This window comes from Poecilia latipinna, unplaced genomic scaffold (genome assembly GCF_001443285.1).
Source record: "Poecilia latipinna isolate Pla-1442-1.1 unplaced genomic scaffold, P_latipinna-1.0 Scaffold1335, whole genome shotgun sequence".
NCBI lineage: Eukaryota > Metazoa > Chordata > Actinopteri > Cyprinodontiformes > Poeciliidae > Poecilia > Poecilia latipinna.
In genome coordinates, this window is record NW_015113951.1 from 43,192 (window position 1) to 55,028 (window position 11,837).

General features: G+C 40.6%; 2 protein-coding genes across 2 annotated transcripts in view; both read left to right on the forward strand.

The window, feature by feature from the left end:
* Positions 1 to 155: 155 nt before the first annotated feature.
* Positions 156 to 4,948, forward strand: LOC106961783 (platelet-derived growth factor receptor-like protein). Its single transcript, XM_015055790.1, has 7 exons — positions 156 to 773; positions 963 to 1,099; positions 1,195 to 1,334; positions 1,410 to 1,561; positions 1,941 to 2,234; positions 2,625 to 2,764; positions 4,518 to 4,948. Exons 1-7 carry the CDS (start codon positions 692 to 694, stop codon positions 4,722 to 4,724), a joined length of 1,152 nt encoding a protein of 383 aa, XP_014911276.1. The 5' UTR covers positions 156 to 691; the 3' UTR covers positions 4,725 to 4,948.
* A 1,091-nt stretch (positions 4,949 to 6,039) lies between these two features.
* n4bp3 (NEDD4 binding protein 3) overlaps positions 6,040 to 11,837 on the forward strand; it is a 30,673-nt gene continuing 24,875 nt past the window's right edge. Inside the window, exon 1 of the mRNA XM_015055784.1 lies at positions 6,040 to 6,259. The gene's annotated coding sequence lies outside the window, so the exon portion shown is untranslated. The remainder of the gene's footprint in view (positions 6,260 to 11,837) is intronic.

Sequence of the window (11,837 nt, forward strand, 5' to 3'; positions counted from 1 at the left end):
TCTGTGTAAATCCCAAACCTCATCATAACTCCCATATTACAAAAAAAAAAATGAAAAAAATAAGAAAGCACCAATAATCATATGTTTAAACATTGCAAATTATTTATTATATGTGCATTCCCTGAAACAGGACAGCTGCCATTAAAGAAGTTGATTTGTTTTTCATAGTTCAGGTAACTGTGAAAATGAGTCAGAGGTTTTGAAGCAGCTGAATCGTTGTTTGAACTATCAAGAACCGTAAGTTATACATGGAAAAATACACAAAACATAAACATTATTAGCATATTTTTAAGTGTGATTGCATGACTAATTTAAAAGCCAACCGTAGTTGTATTTCATTTGACCTGAGTTTGTGAATGCAGACCACAGAGTTTGTTGGTCACCAAATGTTTTTGACTCTGCACCCGCAGTCAGTTTTCTGGGCAGCATCTGTGAGGGCCAGGCTTGTGCTGCCATTGCACCATTCCAGTCATGCAGCTAAACAAACAGGCCCTGGGCCCTTATTGGTCCAGGGACTCCAGAGGAATTTGTGGTGCTCCTGATCTGCCCTCAGCTGAAGGAATTTGTGTGATTTTGCGCGTCTGCTCTCGCTTCTTCTGCAAGTCGTCTTCTTGTTTCTGCAGAGCTTTCTCTGTCCTGAACTACCTGAACTACGAGTTTACACACCGCTTTGGACGTCAGCAGATCAGTGATGATTTTGCTGAAGTTATCTGAGTGGAAGTGGAGGCTGGTGCTGAGCGCCCTCCTTGTTTGCGCTGTAGTCTTTGAGTCGGGTAAGTGAATTCATTCCTTCACTTTGCACTTCTGTACATGCGCTTCTGGAAATGCTAAGAATGCAACTTTTCTGTTGGCTTATTTCAAAAGCCGACACATGACTAAACGACAGGTTCATGGCATCAAGCTGTCTCCCCTGTGCTAACTGTTATTTTGCCTGCACGCTGGGTTTTGCACTGGTTAAAAAGATGCCAAAGAAGAGAAAACGACTCGTGGAAGAATGTCGACACCAAAGAAAGCAACAAATAAAAGGCAAAGAGCTGAGATGGTTAAAGAAAAGATCAAACCTGCAGCTGCAGCTCACACCAAGACGTCACTCACACAAGTAGGAAACAGCATCTTACAGGGGGAGTCGTGCATCTCTCTTATGCTGTCGAAATTGTCCTACTTTAAAAATGATTATGTACTTTCTGCATTAAGGTTCTTGGCAGAGGTGTTTTTAAGAAAGTGGGAGAGACCCTGAGCGTGCAGACAGGAAACACACTGAGCCTGAGGTGCAGGGGCAAACCTGTGCAGTGGAGCGTCCCCCCGTACGTGGAGGAGGACGACGGACGGCTTGTGTAAGATGCATGTTCATAAATCTGAAGATGGGAAATGGGGTGTGCACAAATCTGTTTCTTCTTTTCAATCTGCAGGATTGTCCAACAAGAACGCTTTAGCCTCCTGACACTAGTCAACACAACTGTTGCGGACACAGGGGAGTACACCTGTTTTCCCATGTATTGTGAAGACAAAGACTGCAGGAGGGAGTACAGCAAAGCTATCAAAGTCTTCATCTTCTTCCCAGGTACAATAGAAAAACATTTTCTTCTGTACATTTTTTGCCCTGGCAAATATGTGTAAAATCCCAAATTGATTGCAATACCATAATCCCACAAGGAAATGTCATTGCAACATTCAACCTTTATTCAGCGGAAATACATGAAATACAAGACAGGATGATATACATGTAAGGAAAATTTGTGTTGATCTTCATATGTGGAGGAAATTTCTAAGAAGGAAAGAGCAACTTGGCAAAAACTGCCAAACGGTGAGAGTAAAATAGTAAAATATACAGCTGGAACTGTGGCAGCAAGGTAAAAAGATGTTCAGGATAATGACTGATTAAGGTTCTTCAGCCGAACCTAACTAATCCTATAATCGACCGCTCTCGTCTTTCAAACCAGACCCACGAGAGTTATTCATCCCGTCATCCAGCCACTACGAAATGATCCAGCTGAGAAGCAACTGGCCAACAGTCCTCCCCTGCCAAGCGACATCGCCTGAGGCGAAAGTCACCCTGCACCGCGAGTTCCCACCGGGGGAAGTGTCGGTGGACGGGACGGAGATCTCCTTCAGCAACAGGAAGGGCTTCACCATCCATCGGCCGCGGCCGCATCACGCCGGAGTGTTGCACTGTGTGGCTGCTCTGGGAAACCTGAGGCAGAGCTCCACCAAGTATATCCTCATCTATGTCAACTGTGAGTTTGTCAACGAGTTTTCGTCCACAAGTTGTTTCACTGAATATTTGATGGCTCCATGAAACTGATCGGATAAAACTCGGCTCATTTTCTGTCTGTTCAACAACTTTAAACAAAGCGAACTGGCATAGAGGTCAGGATTTCTACAATGGTATACCATTCAGGATGTCTAATTTTACTCCTATGAATCGACGTGTACCTCTTCTAGATCAAACACCATAGCCTGAAACTGTCAGAAAATACATTCAGTAGTCGGAACTAGTATAGATTTTGTTTCCCCATTAGCATTAAGGAATTATCGACTTAAAACAAGCTCCTATAACTTACTGAAAAGCTTGCTTCGTCTTGTTTTGCGTGTACTAATGGTACATTTTCTATCCATACCATTAGACCCCATGGCTCCTCCTGCTCCAGTGATCCAGGCATCATCAGGCTCGGTGGCTGTGGGGGACAACCTGCGTGTGGCCTGCAGTGCAGTGGGAGAACGGGACGTTTTCATAGAGTTCAGCTGGGAATACCCAGGACAGCAGGTCAGCAGATCTGCTCTGAAGACTTTACACTGACTTACGCTATGCATAGCAGTGTGGCAGAAAAATAATTGGCTAGATATGAAAATGTTTCTTTTTTTTTTTTTTACAAATGACGCCACTTTTTGTGGTAACCGTTTATTTTTTTTAGATTACTATGCAAATTAATCAAAGCCACAATTTACTGTGAATGGCTGCATGAGCTTAAAAGCTTACTTTAAAAAAAATCTACGACTTTCATGGTACTTTTGCAGGTCATTGACTTGAATTCATTGGTAGAAAATATTATAAGAAAAAGTGAAACGATGAAAGAGTCCATCAGATATCATGAGTTTAATTAATGGTTGCCAGATATTCTGACTGAAATCATTGTTTTCAAAGGTTTACTTCCAAAGAAGCATATGCCATCGCTTTAATTTTACCAAATAAAATCACGCATAAGTAAATTTGTAATAGTAAGATTACACCCGAAAGAACAAAACAGTTTGTGTATTCAATAGCAGAGAAGCTTTTATAACATCCGAGGGTCATAATATCCTGAGGGGCATGCTGCAGTTTTATGTTGCCACCACCAGTGCAGAGCTTGCATTGACAGCAGGCTGGTGTGAGTCCATCTGCATGCACAATGAGACCAAGACATTGGCACTGTGAAAGAAAAGGAGGCAAAGAAAGCATTTCTGTCAAAACAGGCCAAGGGCAGATGGAAATAGAAGAATAGTGCACTGATTCCTCTGTCATGGTGAAGCATAGCCATGCAAACTCCTGTGTAAAGTTATTTTCTGTCTAAGGGATTCTAAGTATTTACCATTTTCTACAAGAACACCGTCATAAATATAAGGTCGTGAAACGTGTGATTGAAATATCTGAGATCAGCACTTTAGGAAACAAAGTGTGATCAATATCAATCACCAGTGGGACAAGAGTGTCCACAGCAAACAACATTTATGATTGATCACATGGATCTAATGTCTCTTTGTTCTGTATCTTTGCATTTTACTTTGTGTTACACAATAAAAACATGTAAGTTGAGACACAGAAAAGAGTTTTGGGTATGAGCTTGATCACCCCAACAACTCATCTATTGGTGTATTTGATTTGAACCCTTTCATGCATGAATTATGATCCTTTGTGTCAGGATTTTGTTTCTTCAAATTTTTGTTTGTTTTCTTAAGGCATAAAAAAGGTAGGAACATTTTTTTTATTATTTCTTTTTTTTAGGTGAACAATTGTAATTTTCTCCAAATACAAAGTTGTTATTTGAAAAATACATCAGTAGTATTGTTCTTTAGGGGTTCTCTGATAACCCCAAAATTTATTATTTATTATTTTTTTCATATTTGGTAACACTTCAACCACACACATCTGATTTTTTTTATTTTTTTTTTTACCTGCAAGAGTCGTCTACAGTAGAAGAAGGGACCGGGTCGGTCGGCATGCTTTGTTTTGTCTGTCGGCCATTTTGGATTTAACAAAAATAATTTATTGCATTTGCAGCTGATGGCCAGTAGTTGATGGTGTATTTTATGATACATTAGTGTCCACTTCAGTGGTCTGTCTGCATTTATAACATAAAAATCCACAAGAAGCACAAGAAAATGGCTTTTAGACAGCTATTCACTGTAGTGACCACTATGCATGACAGGGTTAATTACACTATGATTTGACTCTTTAAACATATGTAACTCAGTTTGGATCTTTGTTCACAGTTGTTGCTGAATGGAGGTTTTTTTTTTTTTTTTTTTTCCCCTGGTTGCAGATCGGGAGGCCTCTGTACACAGAGGGGACGGCGATCCCGGTCCATGGAGAAGCATCTCGGCAGCAGTTTCAGTCCGTTCTCCAGGTGGATGAGGTGAGGGACGTGGACCAGGGGACGTACACCTGCACTGCCCAGAACCTTCAGGGAGCCAACTCGGTGTCCACCACTGTCAAAGTTGTCCCCAAAATTAAGAAACTGCCGGTGTGACGCCCAGCTGGACGGCATCGCTGAGGGGGACAGGGACTGTAGATCACAGCCGTGTCTTACCCTGTCAGAGAATGAGAAGTGAATTAGTCAAAAACGGAGAAACATAAACCACAACGTTCTCCTTTGGAGGCTGTGAGTGATGAAATCATGGTGCAACATAGATGCTAGATGAGTATCAATTGCTCGAGGTCGGATAATAAATAATAAAACATTTTACACCAAAAGAAATGTGTGTTCATTTCCTAACTTCTTTCTTATGTATAAAAATGAACAAAAAGTTGAACAGAAAAAAGCCGAACAGAATCCTTGTCCTCTTGCAACTCATGTCAGGATATGTGTGCAAAGCAAGTTATTTTTTTTTAATGTTTTACAGCTTTTTACAACTTACTCTGTTCTATCCAAGTTCTCCATACCCACATTACTTTGTTGTGCATGGAATATTAATATTTGTTGCATTGTGTACGTTAAGACGCTACTTTATACAGAAACGCAAATCCAAATTAAGATATAAGATAATAATACTTTATCAACATATTAATAACAAATATACACTTCTAAACTTCAGTTTTTAAAATGTTCTTTTTTGCTTTTGGAACATGTCTAGTCTCAATTAATCTAAAGAAATTATTTAAATTTAAAATTTACACCCATAACAGGATTGTTATTAATGTTCTTTGTATTATTTGTAAAGAGAAAATAAGATGAAACCAAGCTTCACTCCGAAAAAATATTTGACTGGAACCACAAAATGTAATTTTAAAGCTGACTTTGTTGTAGAAATGATGGCTGACCTAGTAAACTTCAACTGCTTAGGATCATCTGCTGGATTTGGGGCCCAAAGAGGATTTATACAAGACAATTTGGCAAATGTAGTTTAAAAGTTGTGTTCACAAAGTCATGTTTTATAGATAACATATTAATTTCTGCTACCTGAACAAGGAAAATTTTGTTTGTTTGTTTTTTCACACTAACTGTAAGTAAATCAGCGAGTAATAATTCAGTTTTCACTCCTGGTCAGCAGACATATTTTAATCATATTTTAAAAGAATCACGGAATAATATTCATTTAATCTATTACAATTTAACAATTGATTTTGCGTTAATTAAATAAGTTCTACATTAAAATTATTATTAAGACGGTAAAAATGTAGCCTGCAAAGGCTACATCGACGCACTTTCTCACCCGGCCGATAGGCCGATAGATGTCGCTGTATTTCCTCTTATCTCTAAGCGTGTCTGTGCAATCAACTTGGGGCAGACCACTCTCTCTCTCTCTCTCTCCCTCTCTCTCTCTCCTCTTTTCAAACGTCCGGGAGGGAAAAGAAACAGTCCCAATCTGCTGCTCTCTCTCTCGGCTCACAGACTGATCTTCGTCCGCTGTTCGGCCCTGAGGTCCGGCGGGGTTTGGGGAAAAATATCCTGCGCAGCCCCGTCGACTGCGTTTGTTTTGATTTTATTTAATCCACGCAGCGAGCACAGAAAACTGCAGCAGAGTGCCAGTGTTGATCAATGAGATGTCCTGCACAGAGAGCATGGTGAGTTTTTCTGATCTCCGTCCACATGCAGCCCCTGCAGCAGAGGGGGTGTTAGTGCTTGGTGTGTGGGGGTCTGGCTAACTTTATGCAGACCGGAGCGCAGGACTTTAACCAGTTTCACAGTGATGCTGTCAGGAGGGCAGGTTGTTTTAGGATGAAGCAAGTGTGGCAAGCATGTTTATCTTTGAAAGATATGAAACATTTAGGTTTGGCTTTCAGCTCTGCAGCTCTGGTGGCCCTCCTACTCTCCCCATGAAAGGAGTTTGGCTGTAAATGTTTGGGCTGAAACTTACACTCCTTCAAATGCACAGGAGATATTTGGGGACAAAAGCTGCTTCTTTAGGATTTGTGCAAGGGAAGAGGGTGGCGAGGGTCCAAGGGACTGCCAAGCTGTTGTCCTGGAGACCAGAGGCCACAGGTGACCTCTGACCTGAGGACTCATGGAGCGTTGCAAGAAGACTCCTTTGAGCTCGGTGGATAAGGGCGTCTGCTGACGTAAGTGTCGGAGCGGACCTGACAATGGAGAGACAATGGGCCTGCAACCACTTGCTGGAGTCGGTGCTGCAGCCATTCCCCTAATTTAGGAATGGAGAAGCTCGGAGGTGCTGATTGTCAGATGATACTCCTGACTCCGAGCTGTGAGTGAGTGCTTATTACTGCACTGCAATCACATAGACAGCTTAAATATTGCTTTGAGTTTAAGTCACGCCACAGAAATGCACTTTTCCATCACATCCACCTCACATCACGCGTGGATTTGAGGTGAGATTGGAGCGGCTCGATTTCTTGGGCAAAGGTTTTACGTTACTAACCGTCTACATGTTTTTTTTTTTTTTTTACCAAGCAAGTCAAATTGAGTTTGGCTTTAAAGATATTCTGTTTTTATAGAGATACTTGGAGCTTCTTTGAATTTGGGGAATTTTGACGTCTAACCGCCCCTGATGTTTATCTTGGGCACTTTTCATCGCAGCATCTCTCTCTACATATAACACCTCTTCTCCTAACACCTCTAACTATTTAGCATGTTGAACCCACACTTGCTTGTTTAAATAGACTTTGCACTTAAAATGTGAGCCAGTTCTTATATTTGACAGTGCCAAGCAAATGCTTTCATACCACTTAAAATTGTTATTTTTTTCATATTTGGTAACGCTTCAACCACAAACATCAGTGTAGCTCAAACTCGGTCAGGCTGGATGGAGATCAGCAAATTTACTGTCTTGTCATAGATTCTCAGTTGGTTGTGTGTTTGACTTTTTCCATCTTGCTATACGCTCTTGACAACCCTCCCTGTCTCTTGCCACGGCATGATGCTGCCGCCACCGGTTTCCCACTGTGTGACGTGCTTTTTGCATGTAGGGCAAAAACGTTCAATTTGGAGGCAGTCTAACCAGAGTGCGCTCTTAAACATGTTTGTTGTGTTCCCAATATGAACATACGACACTTGGCAAACTTAAGACTCCGTATAATAAGGATACATTTTATCTGTAAGCGTCTTTCAAGACTCTTAAGGCTGTTTTACATTGTGAACAAAGGTAAAAAATAAAAATAAAAAAATGGCGTATGATTTTCTGCTTGCCATTTTTCAATAAAGCCAAGATTTGTGAAGTGCTAATATAATAACAATAAACAAAAAAGTTGTTGTTGCTTCCTGACCATCTTAGCACTTCTTTACCTTCTGGATCAGCGGTCTCAAACTGCACTCCTCCATGGCCAGAGTTTTGCAACGTGCAGCTCTGTCCCTCGTCCTACACACTTTATTTGAAGGGCTAAATTGCCTCAGTAGCCTGCAGTCAAGCTTTACAGAGCTCTGCTAATGAGCTAATATTAGAGCCAGGTGTGCTGAAGCAGAGCAATGTCTTGTACTGCATCTATTTGTACTTTTATGAAAGTCATTTCCCCTAACTCTGAGGACAGACAGACGGATTTCATTTGGTGAAATCAGAGTAGGGCAGGCACTCTGCACATTTCAGGTTGTTATTAGTAAAAAATGTAAAGTCGTGTATCATTTTCCTCCCACTCAACTTTGTTTTATGACTTTTTTGTTGGTTTATCAGATTAAAACCAAAATAAATCACGCAGAAGTTTATGGTTGTAATGTGACAAGCTGTGAAGCAGTTTAAGGCAATACTTTTCCAAGCCAAAGGATAAGATTGAACGAGGTTATTTACTTTGAAGCCCATTTGAAACAAAGTGTCAGCCTGATTAATATCAAGTATAAATCAGTAATGTGCACCAATGCCATAAATCTGCTTGTGTCTCATTTTGGGGGCCAAAATTCAGCTGTGTTGGCCCTTTATTTACTGAGACCTGTTTTATCCTGAATGATTGGTTTGGTGGAAGTTTAATTGTGACTTTACTAGACAGAGACTCCGTCCACTTCCAAAGATTACTTTTGAAATAAACCATCTGGTTTGTCAAAGTAGTTCTGTAGAACAGGGCGCTGCCGTACAATACGACGTTATTTGTTGAAGAAAGTACAGTGAGAGATAAGAAGTCCAAAGTTGTTCTGGAATGTTAAGTTTGTAATTTTTAAGCTTGAAACTCTGGATGCAGTCCAGAACACACTGAAGCAGGAGAAATAGACTGACATTTGACAGAGAAACAAAACAGACCCAACAGAAAGATAGCAAAATCCTTCGAAGAGATGAGAGCAATTATCGGTATGCTTGTGATAAGAACAAACATTAAGTTGAGTTTAGCTGTACCAAAACATTTGGAGGGATATGAAACATCCTGTCAGCATCCCAAGCAATCTTGTCTCAATATTTTTATTTTTTTTTTTATATAAAACTACAAAACTAAAATCCACCGCTACAGTTAAAGAACAGCAATATATATTTACTTTGAAACAAGATTATTTGAATAAGTGGAAATTCAAAAGAGATCATCTATCAAACATGGTGGTGGTAGAATAGTGGTTTTGTCCTGTCTGGCTCTCCGTATAAATGTAGCGTTGGTGTTTTTGATTGATTCTGGATTGAGAAGGAAAAAAAAAATGTCGTTCCAGTTGTAAATTTGAAGGGAACATACTTTTCATTTACTGAAGACGACAGTCCTGACGTCAACACGCCCCACAGACAAGCAGCAACTGATGGGATCATCAGCAAAACAGGAGAAAATAAAATAGTCAAATTTAACAGAGGATAGCAGCCAAAAGTCTGTAGACTTCAAAATATATTCGAATTGGGAAAATAGTCTTCTCTTAGAGCTTGTAAAAATGGTTGAGCTGTTTTGGGTTAGGCTTATCGTATTGATATATTATCAGTTCAAAAGAAATGTCTATACCGTCCAACTTGTAGAGAAAGTTAACCCCTTTTCTTTCAGACACCTTCAATAAACAACGAAACTTGACATTGTTACCAACAACTATGTGCTTCTTAATTGCAACCCTACAGGATCTGTAACTCGAATATGTGCTAGGTAATGTTATTAGACTCCGTGGTGTTGGCCCAGTTTGTCTCTGTCTCTCAGTGGAGTTGGCCTGACAGCTGATGTGATATCTTCAATCAGCTGTTTGAGCCCTCTGGGGGCTTGACTCTCTCCTCGGTGAGTGCATGTGGATGTGCGTTCTTAAAGCCTTGGCAGCTGATGAAACACTAATTCTGCTGACCGTCAGCTGTCTGCTGACCATTTGCTTAGTGTTGCCCATCCCAAAGATTAAAGCACATAAATTCTGGTCGGTCAAGCTCTGTGATGTTTGAGTGAAGCCCACTTTCATGCTGCTGCACATTTTGTTTGCTGCACATTCTGCAGATGCTCCTAAATGTCGGGCTCAAGTGGGAGGTAAATGAATCCACCACTGACATGCTAAAAGTCTCAATCTACTGTCTTCTGCTGCAGGTTGGTCATGCACGCACAATCTGACAGATGGTGCAGTGGGCTAGAGCACTTTTGTGACAACGCCGTGCTCCTTGACAGACATTTCCCTTCAGCTCAGCCGTCCAATCACGAACACAAAAAAGCATTAGCTGATTGCTTTTTGTCTCCCGAAGTCTGTCTTGCTTCACTTTTATCCAATTTCCCTCTATACTTCAAATCATTCGCTCAACCTTCTCCCATATTCTCTCCCTCGGTTCTCTTATAACGTGGTTAATTCCACGTCTGGTTGTTCCGAGGAGAGTGTGTCATGCTCTTACACTTAAACTCTTTGCCTTTTCTCGTCCTGTGACCGGGCTGATCCGCTCTCTGAGCCGTCTGCCGCTCTGACTGCAGCCAGGCCGGACGTGCAGCTGTTAATGAGGCTGCTTAGATTTCACAGCTCCATACGTTCAGTGTAAAAAGGGAAACATTGTGTATTGATCTGTTGTCAGCGTCATCAAGAGGAAATATCTCGAGGTAGCCCAAGTAAACAAAATGTTCTCCTGCAGAACTTTTTGTCGCTCTTGAGCTTTTCATCGAGTTCCAAACCGCAAGTGTTTATTACGATTTTATGTGACAGAGGAACAGATATGCTGCACATTTATGACGTGGAATGAGAAGGTTGCATGGCTTTGAAGTATTTATTGCAAAGATAATTTATTCATTTGTGTTTATCCTCTATGCATTAGTACTTTGAAGGACTAGCTGTCACATGATTTCATCTTTCTAGGTACATCTCATGCCTGTTCTTCTTTGGAAAATGGCTAAAGATTTGTCGGAAAGGATTCAGAACTTATATAAATATTAATTTGTCTTCAGGTTCCCGATTGGATCCGCGGTCTGGACTTTGACTGGGCCATTTTAATACATAAATGTGCTTTTATGTAGACCATTCTGTTATACCAGCCTACCAGTGTTAGCTTGAGTTTAGGTTTCATAAACTCCGACCAGTTTTCCTGTCACTGCTGAAGAAAAGCATACCCACAGTATGATTCTGCCACTGCCATGTTTCACAGTGGGGATGGTGTTAAAGGTGACATTCAAAGATTAAATTACACACAGGCAGACCCTACTAATGAGGCAACTCATTGCACTGTATTGTATTTAGGGATGTCAGAATAAAGGAGGCTAAGTACAAATAAAGGTGTAATTTTTTATTTTTTATTCATAATTGTTTTTATATCACGCATGATTTCCTATACCTGTCATGTTACTGCCCTACTTTTTTGTTTGGACTATCACCCATGTGCCTTTAGTTGTTGACACACAGTGAACTTCCAACCCTGAACTGGGTTATTTAAAAACAATGAACACACCCAAGTTAATCATTATCCACAGGTGGCATTGTTTCCTCCTTCCAAAGGTTGTCATCAACACTGTGTCAACATCTGTGCTTCTGCAGGCCAATTAAAAGGTAAGAACAAAGCAATTTTAACTACATAGATGTCGCAAGAAGTTTTATTTCAGCTTACAACTTAATTGGTACAAAAGTGTTTAAAAGTTAGCAATTGATTTTTAGTTCAAGCTAAAAATCTTGAACAGAATCCGGGACCCAAACTTTGCCTCGCACTGATCAGGCTGCTGTAAAATCACTTGGCACCTCTAGACTTCGATGTATCCGTTTACTTCGGTAAACTAGTAAAGTGAGCTAAGTTCCTCCTCTGCACTTAAAGATACTCCTGGATTCGTCTGCGTTTAAGAAGAGTGCATTGCGACT